The sequence below is a fragment of the Bufo bufo genome, chromosome 4 (assembly GCF_905171765.1).
Source record: "Bufo bufo chromosome 4, aBufBuf1.1, whole genome shotgun sequence".
NCBI lineage: Eukaryota > Metazoa > Chordata > Amphibia > Anura > Bufonidae > Bufo > Bufo bufo.
The window spans coordinates 80,978,534-81,005,925 of record NC_053392.1 but is presented as its reverse complement, the minus strand read 5'-3'; the positions used below and the strand labels follow the sequence as shown (position 1 = coordinate 81,005,925).

General features: G+C 46.8%; 1 protein-coding gene across 2 annotated transcripts; it reads right to left on the bottom strand.

Annotated features, from left to right (window-relative positions):
- Positions 1 to 828: 828 nt before the first annotated feature.
- LOC120997374 (McKusick-Kaufman/Bardet-Biedl syndromes putative chaperonin-like) lies at positions 829 to 24,502 on the bottom strand. Of its 2 annotated transcripts, XM_040427427.1 has the most exons (6): positions 24,282 to 24,495; positions 18,502 to 18,722; positions 15,826 to 17,131; positions 11,962 to 12,137; positions 6,474 to 6,584; positions 829 to 1,310 (listed from the first exon to the last, which is right to left on the bottom strand). In XM_040427427.1, the coding sequence occupies exons 3-6, from the start codon at positions 16,817 to 16,819 to the stop codon at positions 867 to 869; spliced, it is 1,725 nt and encodes a 574-aa protein (XP_040283361.1). In that variant the 5' UTR covers positions 16,820 to 17,131; positions 18,502 to 18,722; positions 24,282 to 24,495; the 3' UTR covers positions 829 to 866. The 2 variants fall into 2 exon arrangements, with proteins under 2 accessions (XP_040283361.1, XP_040283362.1); XM_040427428.1 differs by lacking the exon at positions 18,502 to 18,722 and having other exon boundaries at positions 24,282 to 24,502.
- Positions 24,503 to 27,392: the final 2,890 nt, after the last annotated feature.

The window sequence follows — 27,392 nt, the reverse complement described above, 5'->3', positions numbered from 1 at the left end:
TATATTATATAATATATATTATTTAGAAAAAAATAACTGGCAGCACCATCCAAAACAGTGTAGAGAAAAAAAAAAGAGGGTGGGTGCAACGTCCAAGTATGGTAACTGGTGCTTACCCACTTATACGGAACAAAAAATTGGACTGCACTCCAGATGTATCTTCAGTAAAGTGTATATTTATTCACCCATATGGTGGCAAAAGCAACGTTTCGGCTCGTACATCAGAAAGGCTCATGTACGAGCCGAAACGTCGCTTTTGTCACCATATGGGTGAATAAATATACACTTTACTGAAGATACATCTGGAGTGCAGTCCGATTTTTTGATATATATATATATAGTATCGTAATCGTACTGACCCAGAGAATGAAGGGCGTGGGTCAGTTTTGCGGCAAACAAAACGTTGTGGAAACAAAACATGTAAAACGGTAGAGGAATTGCTTTTTTCTTTCCAATTCCACCCCATTTGGAATTGTTTTATCAATTCCCACTACATTGTATGCCATAATTAATGGTCGCATTAGAAAGTACAACTTGTTATGCTATGTTAACGGAAATATATATAAAAAAAAAGTTTTGGCTCAAGGAAGAAAAATGAAAACGCTAAAATTGGAAAAAACCTCCAGTAGTGAAAGGGTTAAAGATAATACAAGATGACTTTGTCCAAGTACATAAATGGTCGTTACAAGATATAATATGGCCAGTTTATCGATGTATTTTTGGCAGGTTCCTTGCATAAATACATAAACATATGACCATGGAGTGGACTGCAGGAACCTGTAGATGAGTATGAGATGTAGACACAAGGAAACAGTGATAATTCTCCACAAAAAGAAATAAAATATTTTATTTGTAAAACTATCAAATTAATTTTCATCTTTAACAATATATGCCAGATCCAAGATCAGACCAGCTGTGTCCACAGCCACCCTTATACCGTTACATTTTGCAGAGAGGCTATCTAAAACTAGAGGTTCTTTAGCTAATAATAGTGGAGAGATTTCTGTCCGATGCCGGGGGCTGAACGGCTCAGATGGGCTCCCAAGAACAGACCACGTTAGACCATCTCTCCTCTGGAGAAGCTGACAGCCACACACATGTACAGCTTCTGTCTGTTCAACATCGACAGTGACTTCATGAGTTATAGACCACACATGGCCGTCCTGTAAGTCCGTAAGTGTTTCCCCGCCATCGTGTTCCAAACTTCGTGCCACAGCCTCTAATGAGGAGCAGAAGCAGTCAGCCACCAGCTTATACTCAGACGCTGTACATCCCAGGTCTTCAAGATGACTTCTGTGAATAATTGAACTCTGAAAACAGAAGATGAAAATAGGCATAACATAATAATATATATATATATCGAATATATAAAGCTGAGTGTATGTATGTATGTCCGCTAAAGGAATCTGCACAGTCGCATTTACAATGTCGAAATTTGGCCCACAGGTACATTAGGTGTCCGGGAAGGTTTTAGACCGGGTCTCAGCTCTCTAGGACCCCAAAAATGCATTAGCCAATAGAAGCTTGGTCACATGACCTTTATCAGCCAATAGAAGCTTGCAGTCTTTTAGTCTCCACATACACAGTCAACCATTTCACTACCATGCCACTTTTCAGCTTAAATCCCAGGCTGATTTTTGCTAATCTGAAAAGGTCACTTTATGTGGTAATAACTTTAGGGCTCTTTCACACCTGCGTTGTCCGGATCCGGCGTGCACTCCATTTGCCGGAGGTGCCCGCCTGATCCGGAAAAACGCAAGTGAACTAAAAGCATTTGAAGACGGATCCATCTTCAAAATGCTTTCAGTGTTACTATGGCAGCCAGGACGCTATTAAAGTCCTGGCTGCCATAGTAGTAGTGGGGAGCGGGGGAGCAGTATACTTACAGTCCGTGCGGCTCCCAGGGCGCTCCAGAATGACGTCAGAGCGCCCCATGCACATGGATGACGTGATCCATGTGATCACGTCATCCATGCGCGTGGGGCGCCCTGACGTCACTCTGGAGCGCCCTGGGAGCCGCACGGACGGTAAGTATACTGCTCCCCCACTCCCCACTACACTTTACCATGGCTGCCAGGACTTTAGCGTCTTGGCAGCCATGGTAACCATTCAGAAAAAGCTAAACGTCGGATCCGGCAATGCGCCGAAACGACGTTTAGCTTAAGGCCGGATCCGGATTAATGCCTTTCAATGGGCATTAATTCCGGATCCGGCCTTGGGGCAAGTGTTCAGGATTTTTGGCCGGAGCAAAAAGCGCAGCATGCTGCGGTATTTTCTCCGGCCAAAAAACTTTCCGGTCCGGAACTGAAGACATCCTGATGCATCCTGAACGGATTTCTCTCCATTCAGAATGCCCCGACGACGGAACTCTATGCCGGAAGAAAAGAACGCAAGTGTGAAAGAGCCCTTAAAAACGCTTTTACTTATCCAGGCCATTCTGTTTTCTCGTCACATATTGTACTTCATGACAGTGGTCAAATGGAGTAAAAATATTTCATTTTTATTTATAAAAAAAAAATTGATAGTAATCACTCCAAATATAGTTATTACTTTACATCTCCCCCATATGTCTATTTCATGTTTGGATTATTTTGTGAATGCAATTTTATTTTTTGGGGACGTTAGAAGCCAAAACCCACTTTTTAAGGACCAGTTAAGGTCTGAAGTCACTTTGTGAGGCTTACATAATAATAGAAACCACCCAAAAATGACCCCATTTTAGAAACTACAACCCTCAAGGTATTCAAAACTGATTTGACAAACTTTGGTAACCCTTTAGGTGTTCCACAAGAATTAAAGTAAAATGTAGATGAAATTTCAGAATTTCACTTTTTTGGCAGATTTTCCATTTTAATAAATTTTTTTCTGCTAACAAAGCAAAGGTTAACAGCCAAACAAAACTCTATATTTATTGCCCTGATTCTGTAGTTTACAGAAACACCCCATATGTGGCCGTAAACTGCTGTACGGGAACATGGCAGGGCGCCTAAGGAAAGGAGCGCCATATGGTTTTTGGAGGGCAGATTTCACTGGCATAATTTTAAGCTGCCATGTCACCCCTAGTGTAGAAACTCAGAAAAAAAAAAAAAAAAAGACCCTATTTTGGAAACTACGGGATAAGGTGGCAGTTTTGTTGGTACTATTTTAGGGTACATATGAATGTGATGTGACGTCACCACAGGTCCTTAGCCGGCAGCTCAACATTACAGAAGACAGAGATCCGCAACTACGCGATCAAGTGGACTCGGCGAGTTAATTTATTTTTATTTTTAACCCTTCCATCACTATTTTACTTTGCATACTGTAAAGGGAACCTGTCATCAACTTTATGCTGACCGTACTAAGGGCAGTATAAAGTAGTGACAGAAATGCTAGTGGTTGCCGAGAACCAACATCATAATCATTGCAGCCCAGGCCTTGAAAAGAGTCACGGCCACCTGAGAATAGTCATGGTTATTCATGAATTCTTGCTCTCCTCGCCCACCTGCTGATGACGGACAGGCTTGTACCTAGTTTCCTCCCTTTCTCTCTAGGAGATTACTGCCAATCATCAGCAGATGGGCAGGAGAGCAGGAGATTATGAATAACCATGACTCTTCTCAGGTGGCCATGACTCTTTTTAAGGCCTGGACTGCAATGATTATGATGCTGGTTCTCGGCAAAAACTAACTTTTAGCTGATGTGTGACACACCGCTGAAATCAGCATTTCTGTCACTACTTTATACAGCCCTTAGTCAGCATAAAGTTGATGATAGGTTCCCTTTAACAAACATACTGTTATGTACTGCTGACATTAGCACATCGCTAATGTCAGTCACCTAAATAACGATTTCTCCCATGACAGAAACCCTTTAAAAACTGGACCCATCGTATTCGAGGAAGAAATGTGGCGAGAAAAAAATCCTGAATGATCGTAATCGGCGATCACTTAAATGTTTGGTGAAATCAAATCGGAGAAAAACAGTAGAACTCAGGGCTATGTTTAATAGTGAAAGTAAGAGCATTTCCACACGCACAATGTGAAGGGAACTCAAGGGATTTAGACTGAACAGCTGTGTAGCCGTAAGAAAACCACTAATCAGTGAGGAAAACCAGAAAAAAAGGCTTCAATTTGCTCGGGAGCATAAAGATTTGACTCTGGAGCAATGGCAGAAGGTCATGTGGTCTGATGAGTCCAGATTTACCCTGTTCCAGAGTGATGGGCGCATCAGGGTAAGAAGAGAGGCAGATGAAGTGATGCCCCCATCATGCCTAGTGCCTACTGTACCAGCCTGTGTGGACAGTGCTATGATCTGGGGTTGCTGCAGTTGGTCAGGTCTAGGTTCAGTAACAGTAAGTGCTCCAAGAATGAGGTCAACGACTACCTGAACATACTGAATGACCAGGTTATTCCATCAATGGATTTGTTCTTCCCTGATGGCACGGACATATTCCAAGATGACAATGCCAGGGTTCATCGGGCTCAAATTGTGAAAGAGTGGTTCAGGGAGCATGAGACATCATTGTCACACATGGATTGGCCACCACAGAGTCCAGACCTTAACCCCATTGAGAATCTTTGGGATGTGCTGGAGAAGGCTTTGCGACTACCATCATCAATGCAAGATCTTGGTGAAAAATTAATGCAACACTGGATGGAAATAAATCTTGTGACATTGCAGAAGCTTATCGAAACAATGCAGTAATCAAAGCTAAAGGCTTTTTCTTTTGGTGGCGACTTTTTTTTTGGGACAGGCTTTGTATATATGTACAGTACATATATATATATATATATATATATGTATACACACACATATATATACATACACACACACACACACACACACAAACACACATATATATATCATATATACACAGTTCATGCTTGCATTTAAAAGTTTAAAGAGGGTGTCTGCTATGTACAATCCCTACTTCTTAGAAAGTTAAGCTGTTCTCAAGCTTTCTTCCTGCTTGGATGACTTCTCCAGCGTTCAGCTGGAACCTTGGAGAAAACCCTTCCAGTAAGTGTTCGATTTTCCTGTGGCGCCACAACAGGGGAAACAAAGCATTACAGGGTGGCCAGTCACATCAATGGGGTGTTTGTGTAATGCAGGACAGAAAAGGACACGTCCTCCAGAGTGAGGCGACTTTCTCATAAGTCTGGCTCTGCCACCATTTATACCTTCAGTATGGTATAAAACGCATAGGAGGGAAACAGGTCTCATAAGTTTCCATATTGTAACACAATACACTGAGCTATAAATTAACTGGCTGGACACAACTGAGATAGGAGAACCATCCTGTAACAGCCTCTACTCTGGCCAACAAATGAAGACCCTAAATAACGGACTCCCCCAAAGTAAAGATGACCCCCCTGCATTTCCCTACAATCATCCATTAAAATAGCCCGTACATGGACGGCATCTGTCCATGTTTTTTTTGTCCATCTGTCCATCACTCTGGTATACTTCGATCCTGTATGTAGCACTTCCTGTTGCTGTATTCAACAAAGCCCATGATGCACTTCTTTCTCTGCCACAGCTCCAGCCCCGCACAGCCACTTACTCTTCTATCACTGCCCCTAACGCCCAGCTAGTTTATAGCTCCTCCCACCAGCTAGTTACATAGACACTCCCCTATCAGTGCCCCTAACAACGCCCAGCTAGTTTATAGCTCCTCCCACCAGCTAGTTACATAGAAATTCCCCTATCACTGTCCCTAATGCCCAGCTAGTTTATAGCTCCTCCCACCAACTAGTTACAGACACTCCCCTATCACTGCCGCTAACACCCAGTTACATACACTCTACTATCAACACCCAGCTTGTTTATAGCTCCTCCCACCAGCTACTCACACACACACACACACACACACACACACACTCCCCTATTACCACCCAGCAAGTTTACATCTCCTCCCACCAAGCTACTTACATAGACGCGATAATAGGAGCAATAATGGGAAAAGAAATACATTACAGCGACCTTCAAAAATTATAATTTAAAAAGATGTTGATTCCAACTGGAAAACCCCCTTTAAGATTTGCTCATCTAAATGATCCCTTAGGCCCCTTTCAGGCAAGTGAGTCCAATGCATCGGATTCGCAGCGCCAGTATGCGGCAGCTCCCTTCCTGACATCCCAGCACTGACGGAGTTGCATAGCATTATATTGATTTCCATCATTATGCGAGTATTATCCAATACATTCCAGAACTGTAAGGGTTACATAGCATCATAAATCAATTTAATGCTATAAGACCCCGGTAGTGCTGGGAGGTCAGGACGGGAGCTGCCGCATACTGGCGATTCGAGTCAGATGCGTGGAACTCACTTGCCTGAAAGGGGCCTTAGAGGTCAGACCTCAATCCTCAAAATACACAACATGGCAACTCTGACTACAAGCCCGGCCTGTCACATGACCTCACACAGCTAAGCAACTCTAAAGGTGATTGACATAAATATGTTTAGTTTTTGCTTATAATTATATAATCACCTTATACCGGATATAGGCAGCTATATGTGCTTCAGTACAGCCTCCACCAAGCAGGAACCAGGGGTCCTTTAAGAGAAGATTTAAAGTGTGCTCGGCAGTGTGACATGTCCGCTGAAAACACGAATGAGAAATAAGAAAATTAAGAAATAGTACCATACCTTGATACAAAAGGCTAAATGGCAGATCAAGTATAAATCGTTTGATTAGAGGGAGTCTGTCTCCGATGTGACGGCATAACCGCTCCCCTTGCAGTCCTCTGGCTTGGAGATCTCACACAAGCGCCAGTCACCGCCGGGTCCGCGCATGTGGACTTCTCTAACCACTATGGGCAGAGGCACCGATCTTAACAGTGCGCATGTGTTGGTCTGGCGATTGCGCAAGATCTCCAGGCCAGAGTACTGCAGGGGGAGCAATTATGTCGGCACATCGGAGAAGGGCCAGGGCACTTACAGCCATAACGCCGCCCTTGGGCACTTACAGGACCTAAAATGTATGTCTTTATAACTAGATTTTGTACTCTTTGTTTCTCTTCCATTTATTGGGGGACACAGGCATTGACCATGGGTATAGCTAATGCCACTAGGAGGCGACACTAAGCAAAAAAAGTGCTAGCTCCTCCTCCCAGCTGTACCCCTCCTGCAGAAAATGAGCTAATCAGTTTGTACAAAAGCAGTAGGAGCAGCCAGGAGAAGCCAACAGAAAATAATAAGAAACTCAGAGATGGGTCAACATCAAGAACCAGACGGACCTATCTAGGAGAACCAATAATGTACATACCGCGTGGGAGCTGTGTCCCCCAATGAACTGAAGAGAAACAGATTTTACGGCGAGTACAAAATCTAGTTCTCATCCATCTCATTGGGGGACACAGGCATTGACCATGGGATGTTCCAGAGCAGTCCGAGGGTGGGCTCAACTATGACCCCCCTGCCATCAAAGAACCGTCGTTTGCAAAACTCTACGCCCCAAAGAAGCGGCAGAAGATGCAAAGGTGTGCACCCTGTAAAACTTATAAAAAGTATGCAAAGACTACCAGGTCGCTGCCTTGCACACCTGAAGGGCCGAAGCCCCATGATGCACCGCCCAAGACGCTCCCACTGAGCCGAATGAGCAGTCACCCGGAAGGACGGGGCCCGATCCTTAACGTGGTACGCTTCCACAATAGCCAAACAAATCCATCGGGAGATGGAAGTCTTTGACGCTGCCAGTCCTCTTCTTGGCCCTTCTGGAATCACGAACAGGGAATCCGTCCGCCTGAAAGATGCCGTCTGGGACAGATAGATAAGCACTGCACGCACCAGATCCAAAGTATTGAGCGACTGTTCCCGAGGATGAGACGGGTCCGGACAAAATGAAGGAAGAATAATCTTCTCATTTAGATGGAATGCCGACACGCCCTTCGGAAGAAAGGACTAGACCGGATGAAGGACTCCCTTGTCCTGATGGAGGATCAGGAAAGGCGACCGACATGACAAAGCCGCGAGTTACGACACTCTATGGATGGAAATGACTGCACCAAAAAGTCCACCTTGTATGACCGGAAGCAAAGAGACACCTGCTGCAAAAGCTCAAATAGAGAGCGCTGACCACCAGATTAAGGTCCAGGGATTCAATGGAAGTTGGTAAGTGGGGGCAGCGTGCGCCACCCCCTGCAGAAATGTCCTCTGATGCTGTCACCGAAGTATAAAGTAGAGGCAATGCACTACATGTAAAGGTGCGTTCACAGCTACAACTAGCGAGAAGGTTCCACCCCTAGAAGTGGGACGATGAACAGAATACTTCCCCTGGGGCGGAGTCCCACAGTAGGGGCACGGAACAAGAGTAGCCATAAAATGCATGGCCAGCGCAAGGCTGCCTCATAGGGGGGGGGGGGGGTCTCTAGGGCCAGAGGAGAGACTCCCCCTGACAATGAAGCCAAACCGCAGTAGTCACCCAGAGAATGGTGCTAGTGCCATCCTCCAATTGAGAAGGAAGGAAACTGGCAAGCGGTGTATCTGTTCCACCTACTAACAGAGAATGGACGTCTAGCGTGTTGAGTCAACGGCCTGTCAGTTACAGTCCCGCCTAAGATGGAAAATGAGATAGAGAATCACTCTGCTGACTGAAGAGGGGAACCCGACCAGATGTATCACTACGGGTGTAAGCACTACTGCTTTTGCAACTACTCCTCAATAGGAGAGTAATGCTACCGGGTCTACCATATGCAATTGTGGTGCAACTAATCCACCTACAGAAGGGGGAAATCCGAAAGGACAGATGACAACCAGTATTAGTGCCATTACGCCGCCTGTGGAGGGGGTAATGCCCCAGGACGTATGGTATCCAGCAGAAGGGCAGTTACTCGCCTAATTAAGGAGGGTAATGCCATAGCCCGTATAGGAACCTGTGGTAGAGCAACTCCTCTATGGAAAGAGGGTAATACCACCAATTGTACAGTATCCAGAGCAAGTGCCAATACTCCTAATACGGAAGGAGAGGAATGCCGCGGACGTATTAGATCTGGTAATAGTGCCACTACTCCACCTATGGAAGGAACAAGCTTCACAGTACCCAGTGGAAGTGCACGTACCCGCCTAAAGAAGGAGGACCATGCCGCCAGTAGTACAACATCCAATGCAAGTGGAATTATTCCGCTATGGAAGGAGGGTAATGCTACTGGCAGTACAGCATCTAGTGTACATGCAATTACTCCACTTAAGGAAGGAAGGTAATGCTGCAGGCAGTGCAGCATCTAATGCAAGCTCAGTTACTCCGCCTTTTGTGGAAGGAAAATTATGCTGCAGGCTGTACAGCATCCAGTATAAGTGCAGTTACTCCGCCCTTTATGTAAGGAGGGTAATGCTACAGGTACTACAGCATCCTATAAAAGGAGGGTAATGCTACAGGCAGTACCGCCTCCAGTGTAAACACAATTACTCTTCTAATTACTCTCCTAAGAAAGGAGGATAATGCTGCAGGCTGTACGGTATCTAGTGTAAGTGCATTTACTCCACCTTTTATTGAAGGAGGGTAATGCTACAGACAGTACCGCATCCAAGGTAAATGCAATTACTTCGCCTAAGGCCTCATGCACACGGCCGTTGTTTTGGTCCGTGTCCGAGCCGCACATTCACTTCACCGCAAAAAAAATATAACATATCCTATTCTTTTCCGCAAAACGGACAAGAATAGGCAGTTATATCAATGGCCGCCTGTTCCGTAAATTGCGGAAGGCACATGGGCGGCTTTCGTTTTTTTGCGGATCCGCGGTTTGCGGACCCTTAAAAAAAAACAGCACAGTCGTGTGCATGTAGCCTAAGGAAGGAGGGTGATGCTACAGGCTTGTACTATATCCAGTGCACATGCAATTACTCCACCTTTGATGGAAGGAGGGTAATGCTACCAGCTGTATGGTATCCAGTGTAAATGCAAATACTCCACTATGGGAGTGGTGTAATGCCGCGAATGAAGGGAGGGCCATGCTACAGGACGTATGCAGCAAGCGGTATGCAAGCACACCGCCTATTCATTGCCCCACAGGCCCAAGTGTAGTGCTCTAGGGCGATGGGAACTAAGCATAAAATAGGACTGGAGCGCCAAGAGTTAACAGCTGTTAGAATCACACTGAGCCCTCAACCTATTAACCCTTCCCTGAGTTATCTGAAAAAACAACATATCATCCTCAGCTTGTTCATCCGCTGATTGCACCTCAGAGATGCTCAACAAGCAACATCTGAATACTTAGCCTTGAGCTTTCACCAGACAATGCATTTTCCCCCAGCCACAGGCTATCTGAGGCAAGGAAGGTGTTAAACAGTAGGCCGGGGCCGGAGCTCAGTGGGCCACTGGAGGAGCGCGCTCTGAGAACACAGTTCCTGCCCCCCAAACACACCAGAAAAATGCCATGTAGTAGGCCGCAGAGCCGGGGCATTGATTACAAACAGGGTTGACAGGAAGCATTACTGGTTGGGGCGGCAATCATGGAGGGAGCGGGAAAACAAACCGGCGACATATCCCGGCCGTACAATAAACCGGCCAGGAGCTTAGGAACTGCCTCAGTGAAGCCGGGGCCTCGATTACCAGAGGCTCCGGCAGTCTTTTTCTGCTAGGAGACCATACTTCCACTTTTCATATAAGCTGCTCCAGACATAGACCGAAACGCTGGGATGAAATATCCACCATCCCCAAGCCCCCCCCGAGGAGGGACGCCTATCAAACTGAGGCCTCAGGAGAAGGTAAGCAGGCTTTCGTGGGGAATATCCATATGCGTTTTCTGCCCCCCAGCTCCAGCCGGGTCACCCGCTTCTGTGTGTTAACCCTTGGTGAGGGTACTTACACCGGTAACAGATGGGACTTTGGCGGCGACCATACCAGGTGACCCGATAGCTGGCGGGAGACAAGAAGTTTTTACAGGAACCTCTGGCCCTCCTTTTCTTCTGAAGAGCGGGAACGAGCAGGGGGTTTGGGTGACCCCCTGGCCCCCCATCTCCTGGGTGGGAGTGCAGGCAGTTTTTACCCAGACTGCCTGAAGCTTCCCACTAAAAGAAAGAAAAATACAAAATTAGTAAACCAGCAAACCTGCAACGCAGGGGTCTGCCTCCTACAGACACTAAGCTAAAACTGATTAGCTCAATGTCTGCAGGAGGGATATAGCTGAGAGGAGGAGGAGCTAACACTTTTTTTGCTTAGTGTCGCCTCCTAGTGTCAATAGCTATACCCATGGTCTTCTGTGTCTCCCAATGAGACGCATGAGAATTTTTTATTTTTTTAAAACTTCTTGACGTGTCACAGATACAATAAAGGTACTATTTTTATGTTGGGCAACTGTGCTATAAAGTGATATGAGAGGTCTAAGATGCTCAAAGTAGGTGACCGACTCTCTTTAAAGGATGTGCAATTTGGGGCAATGATTCAGATGAAGACTTTCTGGAGTGAAAAGGTCCCTTCATCATTTTGTTCAGAAGAGTGGCACGCTGCCGTTCCTGGTACTATGGCTCAGCTCTCATCTGCTGTCGGATGACCATTTTAAAGGGGTATTCCAGTTACTAGAAATATATATCAGATCGCTAGTGTCCAACCACTGGTATCCCCACGGATCCCGAGAACATCGCTTGGCTATTTCCAACAGGTCCATCAATAGAGATGAATGGAGCGGCAGTCTGCGTGTTTGACCTACTGCCCCAATAATTTCAGGGGTCCCCATGGGGTACAGGACCCACGTTCTCATGATCAGTGGGGCTCCCAGCGATATTATAGTTTTTCCCTATGATGTGGAACCTGAATACCCCTTTAAGTACCAATGAAGAAAAATACATTTAGCGCTTGCAAGTATAAAAATCCTGCCTAAATAGTGTAAGGACCTCTGTTAAAAAACATTTTTACATTTTAAATTTTGCACCCCGGTCTCATTCATGCAGACCGCAGATACAGGAGCCCTGACCCTTTTTTACTAGAACAAAAAACACTGATCATATTAAAATCTGCTTAGCTGACAAGTGATGATATTTACCGTAAGCTCCTTTACAGAGGTCTCATTCCGGTTGCAGAGCACAATACTGCACACAGTAGTGTCAGAGGGGAGGAGATGCAGGTAGTGCTTATTCCCGTAGGACGACTTACTGATCTGCTTGAGGCTACCATAAGAAACGTGGGAAACCGGACAGAGAGAAGCTATAGGCTGGGCGTCTGTAATAGAATGGTAGAATACAGAGAATTACATACATAATTGTAACACGTAAAACATTAATAGACTTATTCGGGGGATTTAAAACCGGTACAGACCTAATAACTCGTACAAGAAAGGCCTGTATTACACTGGCGGAGGGTCAGCCAGTGTTTTTTCGCTAACAAGCTTTTTTTCACGTAATACAGCTACCGATTACCCTCATTCACAAGGAAATCGCATCCTATATACAGGCACAAAAATCATTGCCAGCAGCAGATTGTGCAGTCTAATCACACCCTGCTGCAGCCAAGTAATGATTTTGTATGGGGACATTGGCATTTGTGATCACTTCTCCCCATACTGTGGAGGAGATCGCTGCATGTAATTGCAGGGATCTTCTTCACCGACGAGCAGGCGACGGTCGGGAAGATAAGGCTCATCTGCCAGTGTAATACAGCCCTTAGGTTGTGTTCAACCAGAAAGCAGCATCTGCTCCACTGCACATGCGTCAGGTTACTAAGCCCAATCGAGGCAGGTGCGAGCACACAGAACTCAGTGTAAGCGGCAGTCATTTATATATAGGTCATACAGGAGGACTATCAGCTCAGTTAGATAATTCACATGTATATGTTTTGTGGACTGGAAGCTTCACATGGCTACATTGTTCAATGTCAAATGTCAATTGTCCGCTGCTGTACATGGACAACTGAAAATCAAATGGGAGGGAGGAATGCACAGGAGCGCTGTGTAAGCTGTGCACCAAGCGCTCACGCCAGCCCCTTGGTGCTCTCAATTGCTCATTTGCATAAATATAGGAACAATATCTCTGCTGCAGGGGAACCTACAGAAAAAAAAGAAAGGTATTATTTTACTCAGCATGATCAACCCCACCAGGCATTATATCTGGTTTAATAGGGTTGATCGAGTCAATTAAAAATCTCAGACAACCCCTACAATGGCCTAAAATAAAAATAGCATATTTTCCCGCTTCTCCAGTGCTGTTCTCTGCAGCACTCCCCAATGCTGTTTGTTTGCCCGGATAGAACACGCAAGTGCTGCAGCCAATCACTGTCTTTATCAGTCTATAATGGAGGACAGCGATTGGCTGCAGCAGGAGTACCGGGGAGTGTTGGATAAAATGGAACTGGAGAAACTGGTAATTTTTTTTATTTTTATTTAAAACATTGTAGGGGGTCGTCTGAGATTTTTGGACAACCCATTTAACCCTAATAAGGATGTAATACTGGAGTTAACTAATTGAACCTGAAGTTCATTTTATCACTTCAGTACGATGTATAACTTCCAATTATTCTCTAGTAAAGTAAAATACAAAGTTTGCATGAAGCAGTAAAATTGCCTAACTCACTGGTTGTGATACTGAATCGAAAAGGAATGGGCTGCAATACCTCACTGGACCTGCGGACGGGTGTGGCACTGTTTTGCAGCAAAGCTCTTCTAGTCCTGTACATCCCATTTAATGCAATCCATCTCCAGTGGTGAAGAACTACTGATATATAAGACATGGACCCTCTCCAGAAATAACTTTAGGCATGTCAGTGGTAGCTGGTGGTAGGGGTGGGCGATATAGACGATATAGGCGATATGCGATATAAATTTGTGCCACGATATGGATTTTGAGCATATCGCCTATATCGCCGGACCGCGATATGATCCTTAGCCGGCACAGTGGAGAAGGAGAGAGTCCCTCCCTCCCCTCTGTGCGCGGCTGCCGCTGACCACCAATGACAAGAGGAGGAGGGGAGGGACTGACAGTAAATCATTGAGTTTTCACGATCTCAGTGAGCGCGTGAAAACTCAAATCCGATGGTATATTCTAACCCCCAGGCGTTCCCATGGTGACAGGGACGCTTGCCTGGGGGTTAGAACATACAGGGCCACGCCGCTGACAGTAGAACATTTAAAAACTAATCAGTAACTTTAACTTTATTAATTGGTGATCTCTTTACTGTATACCTTACTAGGTCTTAGCTCCGGTAACTAGTGATGTCCGGTTCATGAACGAATCGTTCATTTGAATCGATTCAGTTCAGTGAACCGGAGGAGTCGATTGATCCGATCCGTTTGAATCGGCTCATCACAGCACACAGACAATACAGCTCACCTCACGCTGGCAGCAGGAGCCTGAGGGAGGGACTGGGGAGGAGTCAGTAATATGATCTTAGAGTGGAAGAGATGCTTCTGCCAGCCCCACCCCTCCCCGCCCACCAACCAATCACCGACCAGAGCTGAGGGGGCGAGGCCAGCACAGCACAGTAGCAGCTCTGACTCGAGTCCTCGGAGTAGTACAGGGTCAGGGAGTCTAAATGAATCGAATGAGTCACAAGAATCTAAAGATCCGACTCAGTCAGTGACTCATTCCATTCATTGAGTTAAAAGAGCCGGGAGTCACTAGAACAGGTCACACTGAGGCTGTGGATCTTGTTGCAGCAGTGATAAGGAGCAGAGAGATAAGAGAAGGGACAGATGACACAGAGTTTAGATTACAGGATGAATTAAATTAACCCTTTAGAATCAAATTGGCTTCTCAGGAGATATATATGTTAAAGGCATATATAGGCAGTACTACTGAATGAGATGCCTTTAACATATATATCTCCTGAGAAGCCAATTTGATTTGTGGGATCTGTGGATGGCACCGTTTAGGGGAGGGGGGGGATCTGTGGATGGCACCGTTTAGGGGGGGGGGGGGAATCTGTGGATGGCACCGTTTAGGGGGGGGGGGAATCTGTGGATGGCACCGTTTAGGGGGGGGGGGAATCTGTGGATGGCACCGTTTAGGGGGGGGGGGGAATCTGTGGATGGCACCGTTTAGGGGAGGGGGATCTGTGGATGGCACCGTTTAGGGGAGGGGGGGGGGGGATCTGTGGATGGCACCGTTTAGGGGAGGGGGGGGGGATCTGTGGATGGCACCGTTTAGGGGAGGGGGGGGATCTGTGGATGGCACCGTTTAGGGGAGGGGGGGGATCTGTGGATGGCACCGTTTAGGGGAGGGGGGGGGATCTGTGGATGGCACCGTTTAGGGGAGGGGGGGGGATCTGTGGATGGCACCGTTTAGGGGAGGGGGGGGGATCTGTGGATGGCACCGTTTAGAGGAGGGGGGGTGGATCTGTGGATGGCACCGTTTAGAGGAGGGGGGGTGGATCTGTGGATGGCACCGTTTAGGGGAGGGGGGGTGGATCTGTGGATGGCACCGTTTAGGGGAGGGGGGGTGGATCTGTGGATGGCACCGTTTAGGGGAGGGGGGGTGGATCTGTGGATGGCACCGTTTAGGGGAGGGGGGGATCTGGGGATGGCACCGTTTAGGGGAGGGGGGATCTGTGGATGGCACCGTTTAGGGGAGGGGGGGGATCTGGGGAGGGGGATCAGCTCCCTGCTGTTGTGTGCACAAAGCACAGGGCAGCAGGGAGAGTGTAAAGTCCTATTCACCCTAATAGAGCTCTGTTAGGGTGAATATGACAAGGGTTCTACGTTCTAGCCCTTAAGGAGACTAATAGTTATTAAATAAAAAGTAAAAAAAAGTTTAAACACGCCCCCCCAAATATAGAAAACAATATATCGCAATATATATCGCATATCGCACATGCTTAAAATTATATCGCAATATAGATTTTAGGCCATATCGCCCACCCCTAGCTGGTGGTACACCTTAATCCTAGCACATTGTGTAAAACATCAATACATTATTACCTGTCATTTGACTTAAAGGTTCCATAAGAGCAGCTCCTAATCTGTCCACCTCAAGGACACCGTGTTCCTTCAGGTACTGTTTCAGCGATGGGTGGATCACTTTTTGACACAACACCATTTGCACGTGATCATCCACTAACCGTTTCCCTAAAACCATCAACTGCTCCAACATGACATTTTCTGGATCTACGCCGACCATAACCTCCATAGTGCCCTCTCCAGTATCACCAAGTTCTCCACATAAGGACATGGAAAATAAGGCTAGCTTAATATTGGTGGAGGGTAGGCCTGAAGAAGGCCTCACTCTGCTCCAGGCTGGCTCTTCAATGAGCACTCCGGGAATAAAGGCGGACTCCATTACACTTGGGCCTTCGACCGTTACGAACAGAGTTCTTCCTAAAAGCTGACCGGGACAGGACTCATCGGGGACTTTGTGGAGAAAAGCTTTTACAATCAGGAGGCTCACGTAATCTACTTCTTTTACCGTCATCATGCATGCTGGTTTGCTACTGAGTACGGACCGGGTAAAATCAAGAATTGATTTGCTGTGGGTGAAGTCGACGTTGATTTTGCAAGCGCAGTCCTCAGACTTCAAGTAACTCAAGGAGGTGTCCAAAAGCCTCTTGTTTAATTTTATCACCTTGTGGGCTGAAACGGGTAAACTCAGGCACCTGTCGATCAGGCCGCAACAGAGGATTGCTGCAAAGAGTCCACAATCACTGAAGGCGGAGATATGATTACGGATGGAGGCGACAAGTAGCTGCAACGCAGGGTGGCTGAGGGACATTCCACCGAGTAAGGCCGCGGACTGTGACGTCGTAGTAACACCTCCCCCACTACCATTGTGAATCTGCTTCAGTCTTCCATACGGGCCATAGCATGATGCCACCATCATCCGTATCACACTCAGTGCTTCCCGCAGTGATGCACCGGTGAAGGGCCCGGCTGTGCACCGTGATGGATTTTTCTGTTCAACTCTTTCCATTGTGACCATGTAAGAATTCCTACTCCTCAAGAAAATAAATCAGGTTAGGATTTAAAAATCACATCATTTATTAAGCTCACACCAACAGCGGGAAAGGTTAGCTGACAAGTACTCAACATAAGTGAATTATCAGTTGTCAGTTGCCGCTTCGAGTGTCTTTGACCGCCATGGTTTCTTTAGCAGAACTCTTTGCCACCCTCTGAATAAAATATGTCCCAAAGTGGATGCCTAGAAAGGAGATCCCAGCAACCCACAGCCAGTTCCTCCTCAAAAACGATTTCTGCTTCATGTCTCCCAGGTCAAGAAGAGCAGCTCCACAATCTGGAAAGCAAACATTGCAATTAAAGTCAAATACAAATTCAGATTCAAATCTCAAACTCATCCTAAAAATGTAGAACATTGGTGACATGTTTCATTGGTGACTATGGGCATTGGAGCATCCAATGTAGATGTGGATCGAGTCTAACAGAGGGTGCCCTACAGATCAGCTGCTTAAAGGGGTTCAGCCACAATTGATGTAAAAGATGAAAATCAGACATCATATAGTACATGGCTATACCTTTTTAACAAAGCTAAAGCCTGCCTTGTACCTCACATGGAACCAGGGCACATAAAACAAACAACGTACACCAAAAAGTCACATGATTAAATCCCAAAACGTATTCACAAGTAAAGCTAAAAACAGGTTACGCAGTAAAGTCTCATTCACAAGTCAGTGACTGCGAGTAAAGATGAGCGAAACAACTTCGGATGCTACATCCGAAGTCACTTCTCTAAAAAAATTTGTTGTAATACTGTACGGAGATCCTTCTCCATACAGCATTAGAATGTACTGCCTCCGATGAGGCAAAGTCCGTTATTCACCGAGTTGCGCACGACTTTATTCACCAACTTCTGTAATTGATTATTAAAGTGAAAAACCTTGTAACCGAATTCGGCTTCGGTTCCAAGGTACCATAATAGAAGTCTACGGCCTGCATAATGAATCCGTCCGATTTGCGTTATGCAGGAGAGGACTCCAGCAGAACGTAAACCGGACGGATCCGTTTTGCAGCCCATAGACTTCTATTATGGTGGAATGAATAACGGAATGCCTCTAAAGGCATCCCGTCATAGTCTGTGGTAACGGAATCAACAACGTAATTCAGTAAATACCGCAACACGAACCCGCACACGACAAACTTCAAAATATGAAATTCGCTCATCCCTAGGTATGACCAATTTGGATGTTTTTATATTACTTTTAGGACTGATGTTTGCAGACGTTGTTGCATTTCTCGCTCAGGCGCATAGCACCTGGCATTATTGATGTCATAGAGTTGTTGAACTCGTAGCTTTCACTTTATTATTTTTAGTCTGATTTAGGCATTTGATACTCGTTCCCCTGTAATACACTACCCTATAGTGTGGGAGGTGCAGGCTTACTAATTATCTTTACCGCACACGTCCCGTGTAAACTGTTTTTAACTTTTCTCATGATCATGTTTTGGATATTAAGACATTTTGGGATTTAATCATGTGACTTTTTGGTGTGCAACATTTTTGTCATGTGCCCTTTAGTATCATAATTGGTTGCTGGGCTTTTGCACATGGCAGCACCTTACTGCCATCAGTTACATCAGTTGTGTCTGGCTCTGCAAATAAGGGTTTGGAGAGCTACAGGAACAGAGACTGAAGTCATAGTCACCTACCTAAAAAACCACCAGCACACCACTATTTGGCCTTTGCATCCGTTTCCTTGCCAGAAAGAAATCGAAAAATGGATGGCATCCGACCTTGCCCCTCAGGATGAAAGACTGGGTTTGACTGCATGTTATACCAGCCCCAGTGTATAACTCCGAGACCCGCTCCCATTACTATCAGAACTTTGTAGTTCTTCCACACTGACTTTAGTCCCATCACTGGCACCAATCTACACAAAAACAGAAGAAAAATGACGCCATAAAATAAAAACACAAAGAGAGATGAGGGACCAAGGAGGCCCCAGACATGCCGATCGTAGACCTATACAACATGCTTTATATAGGTGTATAGCCATTTCTATTAGATCCAGAGTACAGGATGCATGCCGAATTTATATTACTGCACAGTTATCTCCCCTACAACCATAGGCCGCAGACGCCCACCGCATAACACAGGTCTCATCCGGTAAATATATGGCTACGCTAAACTACTTCACTATGAATTGTCTTTTGTTAGTGTCCATCCCTCCCATCCAGGAGGACACAGCATTAAAGGGGTATTCCATCCACTGAACAGGTCAGCCCACCAACCAATCATGATACACCTATCCCAATTTCCCCGAGCCGCACAACCACAAATGTGAGAAGTCTGAATAAAGCGGTGGTCGCGCACGCCTCCTACCGTTTCAGTCAATGTCTTCGGCCCTGATGGAAGCAACGGAGCATAACTCTAACCAAGTTTGCTGTATTCTTTGGGCTGTTTTGGCTACTAGGGGTGTGGACCTGTTTCTGTAATAAGTGATGTCATCATGTTCATGGGTCACATGGTCTTTGTTCAGCTCAGTCTCAGTGAACGGGACTGTGCCACAATATCAATCACAGCTGCTATACAAGCAGTGTTCCCTTTAAGACGTGGCAGCTTCTACAGTCCGCCTGCGTAGAGCAGCAGGCCATGACTTCAGGTCCCACTCTGGGCTGCATGATGGCATGTTCCCAGTTTTGGGGCAGCCAGTGCACCCATCCCAGCAATGCACACAATTTTCTTGGTGTGGATTTCCGTGATAGGCAGCATCAGAACTCAGAACAGGCACGTGCCATGTGGCCCACAGTGCTAGTTAGTGTCAGGATGTTCTTACAGGGTCCAAAGTTCCACCGCCTCCTCTCCCTCTTCCCGCTCTGCAGAGATGTCCTCCTTTTCCTGCCGATCTAGAGTCCAGCCACCAGGAGGCAGCGTGCCAGCAGAGGGCAGACTGTGGGCTGTTCAGACATTATTTTTGGCTATTTTTTTAAGCCCGAGGAGCGTGCTTTCTACACCCGTGCAACAAAATCGTGCAGTGTGCCACACAAAAGACGTGCACTAGGTTACGGTCCATCACAGGCCCTCTCCTAAAGGAGAAGGGCCCCCCATAAACCTTTCCCAGTCCCTCCGGGCCAGAAGGCTCCTGCAAGAGACCGAGACAAAACAGGCTACTTGCAGCCGAGGCCGAGTTCGCCCTGGCACCCAAGGTGTCAGCATGGACATTCAACTACTAGGCTGGGAGGGAGAGCCCAAGGGGTTTTGCAGGGGGGTGCGGAACCGGGATGGCCACACACACCCACCCTAGACCTCTAGGGGGGGGTACCCGTAAGGTCGCCGTAACCCAGTACAGTTGGAGAGGTTAGCGCCCGGCCTGAGGCCTGTAAGACGGCCGCCACTGCGGGAACTGTGAAGCTGCCACTGCGCCATCAATGAAAATAATTAACCCCTAAATGCAAATGTATGGAGCGGCGCAGAGGTGGTTGAGGGGTTAGTCGGGATCGCCGTTCACAGTCATTGCGGACAGGTGCCGCCCCCCTCGGTATTTTCATTGGAGGCAGTGGCAGCTTCCGATCGGAGCCCCAGCAGTGAAATCACGAGGTTCTGATCAGTTATCATGGCAGCCGGAACACTACTGAAGCTCTGGCTGCCACAGTAACCTCCCTGCTGCTGTGTGCACAAAGCCCAGGGCAGCAGGGAGAGTGTAAAGTCCTATTCACCCTAATAGAACACCAAAATATTAAAAGTTTAAATAACCTCCCTTCCCCAATTTTACATATAAAAATATATAAAACAATAAAATAAAAAAAAGTATTACTTATTGACGCATCCTAAAAAGACTGAACTACAACTTGTGAGGTCAGCGCGCCCGGCCCGAGGCCTACAGCCGGTGAGGTCAGCGCGCCCGGCCCGAGGCCTACAGCCGGTGAGGTCAGCGCGCCCGGCCCGAGGCCTACAGCCGGTGAGGTCAGCGCGCCCGGCCCGAGGCCTACAGCCGGTGAGGTCAGCGCGCCCGGCCCGAGGCCTACAGCCGGTGAGGTCAGCGCGCCCGGCCCGAGGCCTACAGCCGGTGAGGTCAGCGCGCCCGGCCCGAGGCCTACAGCCGGTGAGGTCAGCGCGCCCGGCCCGAGGCCTACAGACGGTGAGGTCAGCGCGCCCGGCCCGAGGCCTACAGCCGGTGAGGTCATAGTGCCCGGCCCGAGGCCTACAGCCGGTGATGTGCAGGAGAACCAAATATTCTGGATTATGAGAAATACATAAACTCGTATGGGGGAGACCTGTTCACACTCTGCTCAGCCTCCTGCACCAGGTCCTGTGACAGATCACACAACATGGCGCTTCTGTGCAGAAGGTGGTGGAGACATTCTGGATTATTAAATGCCGGATTAAAGAATGTAGCCAGCCACCCATTAGGTTGGTGTCTGCACTACATGTATGACCGTGTAATGTATTACTGATCACGCAGGACAGTCTTAGAGAACGGGGAGTGGGCAGGTGACCATAGGGTTGGGCGATATACCGGTGTTTACGATATACTGTGGTATTAAAAAACAGGGATATGGCGATATAGCTGTTTCCTAATTACAGCAGTATTTTGTGACGCTATCGAAGCGGTCATGTGTGCTGACCACTTCTAAATCTGCGTCCCCCCCGCCCCTGCACAGCGCTGAGTAGTGAGTACCAACACATTACTTCCTCTCGCTCCTGGCTCCTTCTTGCTCCGCCTTCCTTATTCAAGTCTCCAGACTCCACCCATCATCTGACATCACCGTCCGTCACCCACCCGTGCCGGTTCTATTGTATGTGGCGAACTCTGTGTGAGTACTGGGTGTCTCTGGAGAGACTTTTCCTGCGGCTGCCTCGCTCGTGTGCTCTGATGACAAAATAAGAAACGTATTACTTCCCGCAGTGGCCGCCCCGGCTCTCCCTCCTCCTTGCTCCCATATTCAAATCTCCGCCCACCGACATCTGATGTCAGAATCGGAGCACACAAGCGAAGCAGCCGCGGGAAAAGTATATCGTAAAGTATTATTGTATGTATGGTGGCCTGTGGCCACAAAACTTTATTATAACGTCTCCTTGTGGCCCCCATACAGTGTAATATCTCCTTGTGGCCCCCATATAGTATAATGTCTCTCTGTGGCTTCCCCCATACAGTATAACATCTCCTTGTGGCTGCCCCCATACAGTATAACGTCTCCTTGTGGCCGCCCCCATACAGTATAACATCTCCTTGTGGCTGCCCCCATACAGTATAACATCTCCTTGTGGCTGACCCCATACAGTATAACATCTCCTTGTGGCTGACCCCATACAGTATAACGTCTCCTTGTGGCCGCCCCCATACAGTATAACATCTCCTTGTGGCTGCCCCCATACAGTATAACATCTCCTTGTGGCTGACCCCATACAGTATAACATCTCCTTGTGGCTGACCCCATACAGTATAACGTCTCCTTGTGGCCGCCCCATACAGTATAACGTCTCCTTGTGGCCGCCCCCATACAGTATAACATCTCCTTGTGGCTGCCCCCATACAGTATAACGTCTCCTTGTGGCCGCCCCATACAGTATAACGTCTCCTTGTGGCCGCCCCCATACAGTATAACGTCACCTTGTGGCTGCCCCATACAGTATAACATCTCCTTGTGGCTGACCCCATACAGTATAACGTCTCCTTGTGGCCGCCCCATACAGTATAACGTCTCCTTGTGGCCGCCCCCATACAGTATAACATCTCCTTGTGGCCGCCCCCATACAGTGTAACGTCTCCTTGTGGCTGCCCCCATACAGTGTAACGTCTCCTTGTGGCTGCCCCATACAGTATAACGTCTCCTTGTGGCCGCCCCCATACAGTATAACATCTCCTTGTGGCTGCCCCCATACAGTATAACGTCTCCTTGTGGCCGCCCCATACAGTATAACGTCTCCTTGTGGCCGCCCCATACAGTATAACGTCTCCTTGTGGCCGCCCCATACAGTATAACGTCTCCTTGTGGCCGCCCCCATACAGTATAACATCTCCTTGTGGCTGCCCCCATACAGTATAACGTCTCCTTGTGGCCGCCCCCATACAGTATAACATCTCCTTGTGGCTGCCCCCATACAGTGTAACGTCTCCTTGTGGCCCCCCCCCATACAGTATAATGTCTCCTTGTGGCCCCCCCCATACAGTATAATGTCTCCTTGTGGCCGCCCCATACAGTATAACGTCTCCTTGTGGCCGCCCCATACAGTGTAACGTCTCCTTGTGGCTGCCCCCCATACAGTGTAACGTCTCCTTGTGGCTGCCCCCCATACAGTGTAACGTCTCCTTGTGGCTGCCCCCCATACAGTGTAACGTCTCCTTGTGGCTGCCCCATACAGTATAACGTCTCCTTGTGGCTGCCCCCCATACAGTGTAACGTCTCCTTGTGGCTGCCCCCCATACAGTATAACGTCTCCTTGTGGCTGCCCCCCATACAGTATAACGTCTCCTTGTGGCTGCCCCATACAGTATAACGTCTCCTTGTGGCTGCCCCATACAGTATAAAGTCTCCTTGTGGCTGCCCCATACAGTGTAACGTCTCCTTGTGGCTGCCCCATACAGTGTAACGTCTCCTTGTGGCTGCCCCATACAGTGTAACGTCTCCTTGTGGCTGCCCCATACAGTGTAACGTCTCCTTGTGGCTGCCCCATACAGTGTAACGTCTCCTTGTGGCTGCCCCATACAGTGTAACGTCTCCTTGTGGCTGCCCCATACAGTGTAACGTCTCCTTGTGGCTGCCCCATACAGTGTAACGTCTCCTTGTGGCTGCCCCATACAGTGTAATGTCTCCTTGTGGCCCCCATACAGTATAACGTCTCCTTGTGGCTGCCCCCATACAGTATAACATCTCCTTGTGGCTGCCCCCATACAGTATAACATCTCCTTGTGGCTGCCCCCATACAGTATAACGTCTGAGAACATATATGTAATCTGTCACTTCACATAAACAGAGTTGTAGATGTCACCTAGAGAACTAGCACGTACATATGATATCTCATCACCTGTGCACTAAGCACATATATGTAACATATCACCTAAGCTCATACATATATGTCACCTATCCCTCCATACATACACAGTACATGTCCCAACCCATGTACCTGAGGACTTAGGAAGGAGAACATGACCTAACCTGTGCATACATGGTGATTACATTCATGTGACAAGTCACCTACAGCTCCTCAATACAGAATGTACATACATATTACATGTCCTATGGAGCACATCCATGTAACGTGTCCTAACCCCTCAGACTCATTACATGCGCTTCTCATGTCTCCACACACGGACTGGTTACATACATGACACATGTCCAAACCCATGGAGCCAGAACATGCCACCTGCAAATTTCCACCTACCAGTAGTATGTCACCTGTATCTCCGGACATACAATATACATACATGTCCTACCCCTGGCCTTACATATAACATGTCACCTGAGGAGAGAACATAGCACGGACTGACCTCCTGGCACCGCTGCCGCCTGTCCCCGCAGTCTTCCTGCCAGTCTCTCCGGAGGAGGGTTGTGACGTCGCTGGTCACCTGCTCCTTCATGGTCACATGACCAAATGTGGGCAGTGCTGGCAAACACCGACTGCAGGAGCTTGCGGGAACACAGCCCCGCCTCCTTCCACAAGCTCTCGCAGTCGGTGTTTCCCAGCACTGCCCACATTTGGTCATGTGACCATGAAGGAGCAGGTGACCAGCGACGTCACAACCTTCCTTCTAACAATTCCATTCTAGCATCCACCATATGGACAGGGATGCCCGGGCACAGGCCTAGGTTCAGCCTCCTTCACTCCAGACTCCTCCCAGTACTCCCACTGTTCCCGCCCATAAAAAAAAAAACGGCGACCGCCTTGGTCCTCCGCCTCCTGGGAGGCAGCAGGGTGCATTGTGGGAAGGAGGAGGCGAGACGGTATAAATAGGCGGGGCGCGACGCAGAGCGGCCATTTCATAGCCTGTGTGTGAGGCAGACGCTTGTGTAGAGAGCAAACATTTCAGAAAAAATAGGCGTTTATTTATCAAAGTTCTTAGTTTTTGTGAGAAAAATGATCCGAGGAAGAAAAGGAGAAGGATTTGTGAGGAGGAGAGAGCAGGGCGCCCGTTAATAGTGGAGGGAGAGGAGAAACTGAGGGGAATAGGACTAAGAACGTGCGTTATAATACCCTGAGCAGTCAGCAGTTACACAAAACGACCCTGAGCAGTCAGCAAGTTACACAAAACAACCCTGAGCAGTCAGCAGTTACACAAAACAACCCTGAGCAGTCAGCAGTTACACAAAACAACCCTGAGCAGTCAATTTTTCTGTAAGAAGTCAGGACTTTTTATATTAACTCCTTAGTGACTGCAAATGTGCTTTTTTTATTTTATTTTAACGGTGCTGCAGCAAACTCTTGCCACTGTGCCAGCAGCCGGAGAGTGACCTGATGGGCTGCTTGTCAGGCTGTGTTCACATTACGTTTTTGTCAAGTATTTAATGTGCACGGTTTGAAAAAAAAGTACACGTTTAATAGATTTTAGAATTGACCTGAGGCATCAGTTTAATGGAGGGTTTTTCTAACGCTTCTCAAGGGCCACATTGTAGTCTTACTCTTTAGTAACCAGCCTATTCTGGGCCTTACTGTCCAAGTGATTATTTTTTTTTGATCACCGCCTTCTAAGAGCTATAACTTTATTTTTATTTTTCACTTTATGTAGGTGTGTGAGGGCTTGTGTTTTGGGCACACAACTTGCTGAGTAACTTTTAAGGCTCATTCAGCTAGTCGTATGTTATTTGCCGTCTGCTCAGTTCAGTAAAATATTCAGCAAAAAAATATATGTATTTTGCTGATCCGCAAAAAAACGGAAGGCATTATTTGAATAGAGATTCAAAAGTGACATAACAGAGTTAAAGTTTGCCGACACGGCAATATCCAGATTACGTACGCAACACATTCCGCTTGCAATCTGCGTTCCTGCGGAACCGTAGACTGTAATGGGGCCACGAACCGCATCTTGCTGACTAGTATAGGACATGGTGTGCTCTCTGTGGATTTTGTGGCCCAATAGAAATGAATAAGTGCATCTGATCCGCAAAAATGTGGAACGAAAAATAGTCGTGAGATTGGGCCCTTATTAACTCTTAATGGCAGGGGAGTGGGGAAAAACAGCAATACTGCTACTGAGTTTTTACATTACAAGTTTTGTGTTCATCTTTTGGCATAAATAACTATTCTCTGGGTCAGTACGATTACAGCGATACCAAATACATATTTTTTTTTGTTTTATTGCTTTTCCACAATAAAAACCCGTTTAAAAAAAAAAAAAAAGTTTTTGCATCCCAAAACCCTTGACTTTATTTTACTTTCTACGGCGCTGTGTGGGACCTTATTTTTGCGGGATCACTTTGTTTTCATTATCATTTTGAGGCACAATAACACTTATTGATCACTTTTTTTTTTTGTGGTGAATAATCCACCCCAAAAGAAAGAAAAACAACTAGTACCGCACCTTTGCATTACGTATAAATACATCTTTATCAATACATGACAAATCACAAATAATAGTGCAGCACAAAACCACCCGATATTATAGCAAACACCTCCGACATACAATGCCTCCTTCTCTACGTCACTAATGTAACATACAGACCAAATAAGCAGTTTCCCAAAGAGAAATATAGACCAGCACTATGGCAGCAGTGGTACCCCGACGTACATTTCGCCCAGCTTCTTGGGTGCTAAAGATGTGAACACAGACTTATACATTGCAATGCTGTAGGTCCGGTCAGCACCCGGAGGTCACTGACCGGCAGATCACACTGACCTAGGTGACTAGTGTGTAATATGAGCGACCACTTGACTAAGTCCCTTAGCGGGACTAATAAATGTTGGAAATTCAGTATGGTTTTCCTATGCGAAAAACAAATTGCACTTTATTTGCAAAAGCCTGAAATATAACATTATAATTATCCCACATGAATAAATGCCCTGACAACTAAAAGAAAATACCTACAACCTGTCCTGCAAAATTAAAAAACAAGTTCTGTCGAAGAGAATAGAGACTTGTGACTTGGAACGTGGTGACAGAAACGCAAAAGGGGAATTTACTTGTTTCATGCGGGGGTCTTAATCAGTGCGCCGAAATAGGGTGCAGGGTAAAAGTAAACAGAATTTTTGAGGTTGTCAGGCTGCGGGTTTGTCTTGAAGGTTTTTTTATTTGCAAAAATGCCATGATAAGACATGTGTTTTTAAAAGTGTTTTTTGGGTGTTTTTTAGTTACATTTTTTCCTGCTATTTTTTCCTTTAAAGAAGTTGATGCAGCAATAAAAAATAAAATAAAATACATGGAAACCTTATAAATTTCAGGACCACTTTTAATCTTAAAGACAAGGCCAAATTTTGGAAATCTGACGTGTCACTTTGTGTTAATGTGTTAACTTAGGAATTATTTTACTTATCCAAGCCTTTCTCAGTTTCTCGTGTCACAATGTACTTCATGTTAAACCTTAGAGGACCCTGAGGTTTTTCATTTTTGCGTTTTCGTAACTTTTTAATTTTTCCGTTCACAAAGCCTTAAGAAAGCTTATTTTTG

Bases quoted from the DNA above. Each gene is read 5' to 3' on its own strand.
- LOC120997374 (XM_040427428.1), bottom strand. From the start codon at position 16,819: ATGGTCACAATGGAAAGAGTTGAACAGAAAAATCCATCACGGTGCACA. The intron at 12,138-15,825 runs GTAATAATGTAT...ATTCTATTACAG, and splicing joins ACCTTTAAGTCAAATGACAG to ACGCCCAGCCTATAGCTTCT. The intron at 1,311-6,473 runs GTGATTATATAA...TTCTGTTTTCAG, and splicing joins CTGCCTATATCCGGTATAAG to AGTTCAATTATTCACAGAAG.